The sequence below is a fragment of the Corapipo altera genome, unplaced genomic scaffold (genome assembly GCF_003945725.1).
Source record: "Corapipo altera isolate COAL_440 unplaced genomic scaffold, ASM394572v1 0, whole genome shotgun sequence".
NCBI classification, from domain to species: Eukaryota; Metazoa; Chordata; class Aves; order Passeriformes; family Pipridae; genus Corapipo; species Corapipo altera.
This window is the reverse complement of record NW_020884872.1, coordinates 38,535,890-38,548,206: the sequence shown is the minus strand read 5'-3', so window position 1 is coordinate 38,548,206 and position 12,317 is coordinate 38,535,890. Positions and strand designations below refer to the sequence as shown.

At 35.1% G+C, this 12,317-nt stretch overlaps 1 protein-coding gene across 1 annotated transcript in view; it reads left to right on the top strand.

The window, feature by feature from the left end:
- ITGBL1 (integrin subunit beta like 1) overlaps positions 1 to 12,317 on the top strand; it is a 142,025-nt gene that overhangs the window by 54,733 nt on the left and 74,975 nt on the right. The window contains exons 3-4 of the mRNA XM_027644448.1: positions 6,839 to 6,985; positions 9,612 to 9,734. Of these exons, the coding sequence (XP_027500249.1) occupies positions 6,839 to 6,985; positions 9,612 to 9,734 (270 nt within the window). The remainder of the gene's footprint in view (positions 1 to 6,838; positions 6,986 to 9,611; positions 9,735 to 12,317) is intronic.

Here is a 12,317-nt window from a genome sequence, read left to right as displayed (position 1 = left end):
TAATTTATCATGCCAGCTGCTGATTTCCTTCTGATGACTGACTTCATGCTATAGACAGGAATCCTTACGTTAGCATAAGCATCTCACCTGCCTGTAGAAAATTGATTGCATTTTAAATTTTAAAATGAGAACTGCCCTCAGCTGTGTTCTTACACAGAATAATTGGACTTTACTTATCAAAAATAAGTGACAGCAAGGACATCTGAGTGTGTTTTAATGTCTGGTCAAAGATCATGGATCTTTGCACTCAAGTAAGACGCACCTTTTGCAGTGACATTTACTGTGCTATAAATAATGTGGTGCAACCATATAAATATCTATTATTTCAAAGGTGGTATCTCCAATTGTGTTGACTTAATGAACCAAGGTTTTATTTAAGAGCTCTGGCAGTTTCACAAGCATATGATCATAGTTTTACAGTTCCCCCTAGACAGTGTTCATCTTACTGAGAAAAATGGTTACTGTAATTTCAAAGATAGTACATTGCCTCATTGGGCTTTTTGTTTGTTTGTTTGTTTTTAAATTAGCTACCTCTAGTCATACATAACATCTGAAAGCTCCAAGAAAATTTGTCCTTATGAGAATTTCTATGACAAAGTTAATTATCAATACTTTCTTAATAAAGAGGAAAGAAGAGATTTTAAGCTTATCTCTTGGACTCCTGGTTATGTTGTGCTATGCTAGAGGTTATCCAGAAAATGAAAGATCCAAGAGTTGAACCCAGTCACCTTTCTTTGAATTCAAGGTCTTGGCATCAAGATCAGTCTCTTATTTTCATTTTCTGCTACGTGTCCCTGAGAAGTCTGCATTTCTGTGTCCAACCATTGCTTGGTAGAAAAGATAGTCATGACATATAGACATGCATGCATTTGCACATGCTCTCAGCAAAACCGTGGGAGCTAATGAAACAAGTAATTTGTTTTGACTGTTTTCATTGCCTATAGGAAGTTTAACCGTAAGGATGTAGTTGTTATTGTTGACTTTGGCTGAACACCAGGTATCCCAGTCCCTCCAGAGGGAATGGGAGAGGGGAAGGGGGGAAAAGAAGGGAAAAAGAAAACCCTACGGAACTGAAGCTGCTAAGAAAGGGTGTTTATATTTACACAAAGAGGGAAGATGTTATAAACACTATACGGGCAGAAGGAACTACCTGACCGCTCCGCTCAGCTATCTGGAAGAGAAGGGACCACTTGCTTCTTTCCCATCTATTTTATATCTGAGCTGACGTAATGTGGTATGGAATATCTTATTGGTAAAATACACATCAAATGACCTATCCTATTTCCGTTTACTTTTCAGGGAGAGTAACAAACCCATTATAGTAGTAGAGCTTTCAGTGAACATTAGTAATTAATAAAAAAAATTAACCAAAACTGGTACAAAGGTGGAGAGAATCTTTTCCAGTTAGATGCACACAAATAACAAAGGCACTGCTAAATGCTGCAATTTCTGTACACACATAGAAATGGAAACAATTTCAAATTTAATTTCTGCTTTATCTAATAATTATGTAATATAATTGTTTTGATAAACTGATGGACTTAAGCTGATATCCTTCTCCTTTCTTATTCAAACTGTGTCAGAATATTTAAAACCTGACTTAGATTATTTTGTAGATAAGTGAAGTAAATGAAAATAAACAAATGAATCTCTATTTGCACTCAAACAAGTCTAGTGATACACCGAACTTCAGAGTCCCAACTTCCAAGTAATTTAATGAAGAAAGAGAACCAACCTCTGAGGACTGTTCAGCCCACTCAGGACCTGAGTCACTCTGCAGAAGTGCTTGTCTCTCATGATGGATTACAGACAGATCACAGCAAAAGCAGGCTTCCAAACTGATGCCCTGAATACATATAATTCAGATATGAATTTAGAACTTTTTGTCAGAGATTTTACCTTTGTGTCTTTGCTCTTGAACCTATGGATATTCAGATATGTCATAGAAAAATGTTTTTAGAATGCACTTAGGATGAATTTAAGAGTCTAAGGACAAAGGTATGTGATCACAGCCAAGTGGTTGTAGTTTAAATTACCATCTTTCATCTGAGATGTTTTAATTCCCAAACCATTGCAACTTTGGAAGTAGCTACAATTTTACCAGTGTTTTCACTGGAAAACTTGACTGAGTCTTCTGAGGTTTAGAGATCTAATGGCAAATTTCCAGAATTAACTGGGCCCATTACTGTGTTACATAGATTGTGTACATCATACCATTTCAAATTGAGGTTTGTTACCGTTTCCTGCCCCGAATGATATATTTTCAATAGGTACATCTTAGACTCTTTTAAGCCATCTTTCCAGAGCTGACATGAATGTACACCCAGACTTTTCTTGTTATTTCCAGCTAGGGACATATTAGCCTATGGCATAATTTCCTTGCCCCTACTGTGTGATCCTGTGCTTTGTATTTCCAGTTTCAACCCTTTTACTAGTTCAGTCCTTCAGACTGTCCATTCAGTTAATTTTGTATGGTCTTCCATCTTCACCTTTTTACTGAGGGCTTACAGGTTCATGTCTTTGGCAAATGTCATTGGCATACTCTGAATTTTTGTATCAGTATCAATAAAACATATACAGTTCCAAAAACATCATTTGAAACATTGCCAGTAATCTCCTATCCCAGTAATATTCCTTTTGTTTCTAATATTGTTTCCTTCCTTTAAGCTATGTTGTGATTGTTTTACTTTTCTAGACCACCTTATCCAAAATAATTTTGGTTTTCCTGAGTGGTATTGCATCCAATATATGTGTTCATATTATCTAGATTTCCTGTGTTTGTTTTCTTAAAATATTGGTTATCTTATAAAGACATATGTCAGGTTAATTTAGCATAATGATAGTCTACTTTGCATTAAAACTGTTATTCGTTATACTCTATTTTCATTATCTCAATGTCTCTGACTGTACAATGCTTCATAATTTGTTTCAAATCCTTGCACAACTCATGAGGTCAGAGCCACTTGTTTTTATGTTGCCTGGATCATGTACATTCCTTTTTCTTATAAGGAAAAAAAGCTAGTTTTTATTTTTCAGATATTTGATTGCCACCCTGATAGATTAATTAAAAGTCTTTGTTGTTAAACTGTCCTTTTATGTACAAGGATTTTTAGTATTCTCAAGTGGAGGTTATGGGATCTTGCCCTCTTGGTCTAGACATTTCCTTAAAAATAATTTTATGTCTTTGTTTTCTTCTCCCCTTAGATGAGTAATTTTCATTTCCACAGAGCATATCATTAGCCACACTGCGTTTACTACTAGTAGTCAACATCCCCATATTAATTTTTTTTTGGACTGCCTGTAAATTGTCTTTAATCTTAACTGTTTTTTTGCTGCTTGGTGAAGCAACTCTTTTTCCCATTTTCTTTTTATTTGGATGATGAAAGTACCTTTTAGTACTTGCAGTTTTGCAAGATCTGACCCTGCCTAACATTTTCTGTTCTCACTTTCTTCATATATTTTCTGACATCTGACAGTTTTCCTTGCATATTAGTTTCATGTTCCACCCTACAAGCTTTCAGCATAGTCCAGATATACTCTCTGAGGGGACTGCTCATCTAGTTAGAAATGGGGTCCTTTGTTATAAAAGGTTTTTCCACATGCTTGAAGATGCAAGTTTTTCACAGTCCACAGCCAGTCTTTTTCTTACAGGAATTCTTACACTTTTTTCAGTCTTCATTATTTCCTTATTTTCGGATGTTTTAAAGTGAAATTCTGATTTATTTATGTTTAGCATTTATTTGTGTTACAGACATTTTAAAAAATGGAATGAATGTGTCATCACATTGAGATACAGGTTTCTTGACCAACTATTCAGTAAGGTCTTGTACCTCACTTTTCTTGTGTTGTGTTTCTCGTTCTCACATACCTGGGTCTACCCCTTCTTGATGAAATTTATTTTCTGGGAACTTGCAATCTCGCCTCATATTTTTCATAGTGATTTTAACTGCTTACTTACTATCATAATTATTTACATATTAAATAATGCAGAAATTTATATAAAACCAATGGGACCCTACTAAAACCTTTCTGAAAAGACTCTGAAACCAATAAGAACACTTTTGTGCTTTCTCTAATTTTCTTACAGCTTATCACATACTTGGTTTATATTTCATCATATCAATATTTTTGCCCTGAGGAAGACCATATTGGTACATGGGCATGTGGGAAAAAAGCAAGAAGAGGATTACTATGTTAAACTGACTTGCAAATGTACTGCATCATCTATGTGACAGGGAAGATGCAGTGAGTTACTCAAACTATTGGAGGCAGTTCTATGGCCTTCTACACTTCAATAGAGTCCTCTAACAAAAATTTTCAGTCGGAATATTGCCATTGCTTTAAAATTAAAAAAAAAAAAATCCAAATGGCACAATTAGTATATTTTAGGAGATGGTAAAGGTGGAAATCACACACGCAATCTTACAAATTTATATGAGTTAAATTCCTGATAGTTTCTTTCAGTTGTATGCAAGGATCTTCCACTAATTCTCTCAGTTTAATCAGTTTAATTTCTTTGTATTTCTTATTAAAGCCAAGAAACTACTCTGTATAATTAGTCTCATGGAGGTCTTTTTTCATTTTCTTTAAACAGACTATACCTTTGAAATGAAATTATTTTTTTCCTTTATGCATCATATGTTAGATTACTGCTGAGAGAGGTTACTGCTGCTGGACCATTGGTACTAACTGATATACAGTGGCTTCTGTCTCTGTCATTTAGACATGGGAATGGGAAAATGAGTCCTCTTTTTATTAGAGTATCTTTTCTTCACCAGCAGGCATCAAACTGCTAAATCACAAGAGTTCCTACCATAGAGAATGCAAAGTCATAGTGATAAGTAATTTTTAAAAGTATGGAAAATGGTTATATTATGTCTTTAGTTTTTTGTAAGCTACCCTAGGATTTACCATTTTCTGGAATGGCTTGTGTTTTCTCCTGTCAGTGAAGCAGAGTAATCACAAGAGTAGATCTTTATTCTATTATTTATTCTCTTCTTTATTCTATTCTTTATTCTATATTTTATAACCTACTTTATTTTTAATTGTCCTTTACCAACAGAGAGTTATTCAGCAAGTTTTAAGGTGGCAACTCCCATTTTAAAACAAGGAGTAACCCAGTTCTCTCATATGTTTTTGATTCATATTTTTTTCAGCTATTGAACTGTATCTTGTCTTAGGACCATCTTGGAAATCAAACAAGTTTTATTGAACAACAAAAGATACTGCTTTTTGTAATTAAAACTGTCTTTTTTTTACAATAGTTATTTAAATTCCTTCTTATCGGCTGCAGACTGGGCTTGTATTTTTCAGGTAGATAATTCTGACTGCAGTAACAGACACATTTAAAATAGACTGCAATAAGATTCTACTTTTGAGATGTAGTGATTGGATGGGAATCTTCTTCAGTCAATCAGATATATATTCAAATGGTATTTATTTTAAAATTGAATAATCTAGTTTAAAAGATGTGCAATTGTTTTCACATTTACTACCTAAAATTGTAAAGGAATGCTAAAGAACTAAATGATAGTAATTTCGCCTGGAAGTTTGGGTTGGAAGGGACCTCAAAGATCATCTAGTTCCAAACCCCCTGCCATGGGCAGGTACACCTTTCATTAGACCAGGCTGATCAGAGCCCCATCGAGCCTGGCCTTGAATACTTCCAGGAACAGGGCAGCCTCAACTTCTCTGGGCAATCTGTGCCAGTTCCTGAACACGCTGACAGAAAAATATTTTTTCTTAATATCTAATCTAAACCTACTCTCTTTCAAAGTCATTGCCTCTTATCCTATCAATACATGCCCTTGTAAAAAGTCTCCACCTTTCTTGTAGGCTCCCTTCAGGTCATCCTAAAGCCTTCTCTTCTCCAGGCTGAACAATTCCAATTCTCTCAGCCTTTCCTCCTAGGAGAAGTGCATCCAATGATCTTGGTGGCCCTTCTCTGATCTTACTCCAACAGGTCGATGTCTTTCCTGTGCTGGAGACCCCAGAGCTGGTTGCAGCACACTAGGTGTGGTCCCACAAGAGTGGAGTAGAGGGGCAGAATCCCATCCCTCAACTTGCTGGCCATACTGCTTTTAAAGCAATCCCAAGTTCTTCTCAGCAGAGCTGCTCTTGATCTTTTCATCCCCAGCCTGTATTGATACTGGGGGTTGCCCCAAGCCAGGTGCAGGACCTCGCACTTGGTCTTGTAAAACTCCATGTGATTCCCATGGGCCCACTTCTCAAGCTTGTCCAGGTCCCTTTGTATGGCATCTCATCCTTCAGGTGTGTTGACCACACCACTAAGCTTGGTGTCATCAGCAAATTTGCTGAAGGTGCATTGGATCCCTTTATCTACGTCATTGATGAAGATATTAACTAACACTGGCCCCAGTTCAGACCCCTGAGGGACACCACTTGTCACTGATGTCCATTGGGACTCTGAGCCGTTTACCACTACCCTCAGGATGCAACTGTCCGACCGATTCTTTATCCACCTAACAGTCCACCCATCCAATCCATCTTTCTCTGATTTAGAGAGAAAGATATTGGGATGGACTGTGCTAAAGGTTTTACGGAAGTCGAGATAAATGACACCTGTAGCCCTTCCTTTGTCCATTGATTTAGTCACTCCATTGTAGGCAGGACTTGTCCTTGGTGGAGCCATGCTGGCTGTCTTGATTCATCTCCCTTCTGTTTTTAATTGCATGTGAACTATGTTAAGTTAATCTGTTAGTCATGATGATTTAAAAATGGAATTGATGGAATCTATTTTGAAAACTGGATAAGAAAATATCACTTTCTGAATGAAAAAAGAAAAAGGACTTGACACACTCTTTCCTTTCTTTGCTAGGACATGGAAAGTGTGACTGTGGGAAGTGCAAATGTGATGAAGGCTGGTATGGTGAAGCCTGTCAGTATCCAACTACTTGCAATCTTACACGGAGAAAAAGCAATGAAATGTGCAAGAATTCTCAAGATATCATCTGTTCTGGTGCAGGTAAGATGTCTTTTGTTGCTTTTGATGGTTTGATGTTCTCCCAGTGTTATCTTGAGAATCATCGTAATTTCTTTTTTAACAATTTCGTAGAGTATGATTCAAAAGACTGAGAAATAACTGTAAGCATACTAAAATGTTTCATTTTCCTATAAACCTATTTCTATGTATATAATGTACACTGATTCAGAATACCTACTTTAGTACTCTATCCATAGCTGTTTTAGGTTGGTGAAACTGCAACTGTGTCGTATTTTGCTCATCTAAATGTTGTGGTAATGGCATTAACTCAAGAAGTGATGCAATTTCTTATTCGTGTTTGTGTTTGCAGCATGCAAAAATGGCATTTGCAAATATCTTTCCGGGGCATTTATAAGCTGTACAATTTTTTTGAGACACTTTTGAATTGTAACAGTGATTCTTAAAATCAGTTGTAGAAAACCTTCTGAATAATTTTAAAGGGGTACTTTCATTTTCAGTTTTCTGATTTGGTAACGTTTTTTCTCTAATTGCTTAATTTAATAACCATCCTAATAAAATAGAGAGTCCTTTCCTTAAAAAAACCAAAAACAAACCCAACAACCCCCCCAAAAAAAGTCGGAAAACCAAACAACATTTAGAAGACTTCACTGCAGAATAGTAGAATTTTGAAGAGCATTTACCACCAGTCAAGGTTTGAGACCAAAAATTGCCTTCCAGTTTTTCCATGATATTGATCTCTGAATGAATGTTTCAACAATCCCACTTCTGCTCACTATTCCTGGCCTTTAATTTCTCTCTGGGTCCATACATTTTCATACAACGAAATTTCTCACAAGTTAGCTGCTGGCATGAGCAAAGAACCCAAAGGATTTGTGGGCCTTGTTACAGAGAAGTTAACTCTCACAGCAGGATGTGAAACCAATTTAACATAAAACTTCTAGCATGTGGCATGGTGAGTAAATGATACATTTCATTTATGACAATAATATAGATTATATGAAACTCACAATTGAGAGACAGATGAGAGATAGCTAAATGAGAAACTGACTCTCAAAAATAAGTATAGTTCACTGTTATTAGTCAAAGTTCTTAGAAAACCTCTTTGTTTCCTTGACTAGAAGTGACCCCAGTCTTCACAGAAAAAACAGTGTAGCTGAACAACGACTATAAGTAGGGGAGTGCTTGTGAATAAATGCTTTTGTTTTTGCTGATATTAAACAGACAGGAATGCTGATGAGACTGGCTAAGGGATTTGAGGTAACTTTGGCTGTAGTCATACGTATTTTCTCTTGACGGGATTGCCTTTCGATCTATGACTAGCATTGATCTTCGAGTCTGAGCTCTGTTTTTTAATTGCCAATAAAAGATGGGAAGGGATGACATGAATTGTTACAAAAACAGTCCTCTACAATCACACTAATAATTATTTATTGTAATACTTTTCATTAATCAATCAGGATCCACCTAAAATTTCACTTTTCTGACTCAACTGTTCCTAATAGTTTGTCAGAATGGGGATTATCTGTAAACATGACAGTTTTCTTAAAATTTTGATTTGTATTTGTTTCCTAATTATAGCAAATAATTTGAGTTCTGTAGGTTACTTCTGTTGTATTATGAGTTGTATTATTATTATCTTATTATATTAACTCTTGCAAATATTTTTCTGAATGTCTGTCTCAGGGCCTAATATTTCTGTTATTTAAATTAATATGTTTAGTAAAAGTTGTGCTGTACTTGTAGGGGTAAAATATAAACTGGTTTCTGCAAACTAGTTGTGTAATATCAGCATAAAAGTTCTATTTTGGAGTAATTCTTTGATGTCAATAACCATGTTTTCTAAAATATGTATGGGTGTAACATGAGAAATATGGATCTTATGAAGTTCATTTTTAAAAAAAATTCGTATCTTCTGTCATGGTGATGACATTGACTGCTGAAACAACTTGTGCAAGCCTACTGACCACAGAGCCCCAATAACATGGTATTGCATAAAATTCCTAACCTTACAATTTTAATAAAGGTGAGAGAGGTAGAGAAAAGGGATGTCTTATATGACCAACATGGTAATACTTTTGTTTCTAATATGATTTTAATGTATTTTTGCCCGTTTTTTGACTGTATAACTCATTAATATGTTTATTTATGAGCTTGGGTCAGATAAACTCTTTGAGGAAAAAAAGGGGATTCTTCTTTCCCTAGGACCAGAAAATGAACTTTTCCTGTTTGGGAGGGCATGTCATGGAGAGAGGCAGCCACTGAGGTGAGGGGGCAACCCTGTTTAAAAGACCAAGAAACAACTGTGGGACCAGACCAAAGGCGATATAAGAGATCTGTTTACAAACCCATTTCCCTCCTTTGCCTTGTCTGAGCACCCTGGCTTTTCATTATGTCAGAAAGTTTTCTTTTGCGGGTTATGGTGTGGGAAAAAACAACTCTACCCTTCCAAAGCGCATGAATGTTGTGTTTCGCTACAACTAAGATTAGACTTTTTGATGATATGAATTGTTTCTGTGTCTGTCTTAATTTGATTGGATGATCTTAAGATTTCAGCCTTCTCAGACATAAAATATGTACTATCTCTGATGGACTAATGAAGCTCTTTCTGTAAACTACAGTCACTGAGTACTGTCTTAAATGTTTACAGGCACGTGTCAGTGTGGCAGGTGTAAATGTGCAAACTCAGAAGGAAATGGACTGGTGTATGGTAAATTTTGTGAATGTGATGACAGAGAATGCGTAGATGATGAAACAGGAGAGATTTGTACAGGTACGTATTTTAATGAGTGCAAAAAATAGTGAAAATTAATACAGGCTGTTATAATTTAATTGTGTGGTCCTAAAAATAACTTTACTGAATGCATGACTTAAAATAAAAGTAACTGTATTTACAAGAATTTAGTTTGCAATTTGTAAGTGGAAATTTCAGATACAAAAATGAGCTAAGCATAAGGTTAAAGAATTAATAAATCCTGTGACATCCTCCTTTTTTTGGAAGAACTGCAAAGAAGATTGCATAAGATAATTCACTAAGGTAATTCATAGCTCAGCCTGTCTGTCTTCAGTACAATACAAGAAATGTGAATGCTTTGTGGCACAAAGGAGAGCAGGATGGAGGATATAGGAGAAAACAAAACAAAGCAAAACAAAAAATAGATTATTAAGAATTTTGAAAAGAAAATAAAAATTAAAAATAGTAAGAATAAACGTAAGATGAGAACTCAAAAGCAATTCAGGAGATAAAGAGAGAAAGGGATGAATGAATGAAAAAAAAATCATCCGTGATAGGAAAGATAAGAAAATCAGATGGAATGAACTCTGCTGATAGACAGAAACACAATGAAAATTCAAACTGTGTTTTCATTTCAGCATGAGGTAGGAACTGGACAACTAAATTTTAAATACACACCATTTATGGCATTATAAATGCTGTTGCCTACATTGCTAGGGAGGCTTGCCCTTGAGCTGGAAAGTGCTACAAATACTGTCCAAGCCATACACATGCATACTGTGTCCGTATGCATACAAGTGTTCTGATCTGCTCTTAGACTATTCATATCTCATGATATGTCTGTGTATAAAGAGAGAGAGTACTTGTGTAAAATAGCTTTCCCTGTCTTTTCCTTACACAAAGAGCAAAATAAATTCTATTAATTTAAGTGCCTTTGAAGGCAAAAAGAACTTTCTTTTTTGCATAGGATCTTGCAACAATTACACATGGTACAAAATATGTTAAAAAAATTATCATTTTTTGGTTCCAGTAAATTCTCTTTCCACTGTTTTTGTCTGTATTTTTCCCCCACCTGTTTTACTGCTGGTTTATATTAAGTTTTTCTTAGCTTTTATTTCCCTTTCTTTCATCCAATCATTCCATATTCCAGAAAAGACCAGATGCATCTGTGTGAAAAACTAGTTTTATGTGTATGGAGAAATCAAAACATGCTGATAAAAAAGGACAAACTGTGGGTAGATTCTAGTCTCTGCAGTTGGTGATTGATCAGCATAAAAGTCATGATACCTCATTCAAGATTTGGAGCCTTCTAAAGTATAAGGTCTAAGCTAATGGTTTGCTTGACTTGGTTGGGTTATATTGTCAGCTGAATAGGTTATGCAGGTAGGCTATGAGTGTTACATTTTACTTTGCTTTCTAACAAACCTCTACAGAACAAAACCATATGTTGAACCAGGTTTTATGCAGAAAAAATGGACAGCATGTGAACTGAAGATCAAAGGTACATAATTTCATCAACTGGGAGCTGGGATTTTATCCTGGGAAAGCATACAATGTCATACTGAGATATAGATAACATGCATTTTTATTTTTGCAAAAGGGCACTGCATTTTTTAGAACTGCAAATCAGTTCTTAGGTAGAGCAAAGTTGCAAAGATGTGTTAAGCTTTTCCAGTCTCAGTTGGATTTCTATCAGTCAGTTGTCTGCATCATTTTTTATTAAAGGTTACATAAATTTTGGAATCAAGTTTATAGCTTATTTTTAATAAAGTATCTTGATTTCTAGCAATTTAAATTCTGATCCCCATCTTTATTTTCTTTTTGTAAGACTTTTTGGCTCTCACTGAATGATTTTTTTCTTCTGTCAAGAGAAAGTGATAGTGGCAAATTTTATAATTTATTTCATATTTATTTGAGGAGTATAAAAGTGTGAATGAAGCATGAATTTCTGATATTTTAATCTGTAAAAACTGCCAGTATATTAAATTTATTTACTCCTTCACCATTTTCCCTTTTATTTCTTGCCTACTGTTCAAAAACAACCTTTTGATAATAAGAATTAATTTAGATTGTCTTTGCTGCTTAATTCTCTAATTAAATTAATTGGTTTTGACATGTAACCAAACAATTGTAATGAAAATTCCACGTGTAGTTGCAAAAGCAGGAAAAAATTTTATTGAACAATTTGCAATCTTGATAGTTAAAAATATGCATTGACCTGATTTTCATAGAGATGACCAGATCTACTAAGCTTAAGTGAAGGAAGAACAAGATCCTGACTTGATGCTTCTAGTAAAGAATTAATTTATGGCTTTAAGACTAGTAAGAGTTGCAGCTACTTAGTTTGAATTCTTTGAGCCACTGAAGCACATGGCACAAGTACCTTAGCAGATCATAATGTTCAAGAGTTGGTTTCATCAAGTCTCAGTTGATGCAAGTATCTTTTTTGAGATATATATGATTTGTTAAATGAACATCTGAAAGACTTGTTTTGCTAAAAATTATTTTTAATGAACTGTTTTATTTGTGTTCTAAAATCTTCTTAACAGGTAAGAAGAGTAGCCATACACAGTGTAGGCAGTGTGTAATAAATCAAGGTCCCCTTTCTGGAACTATCTGAGG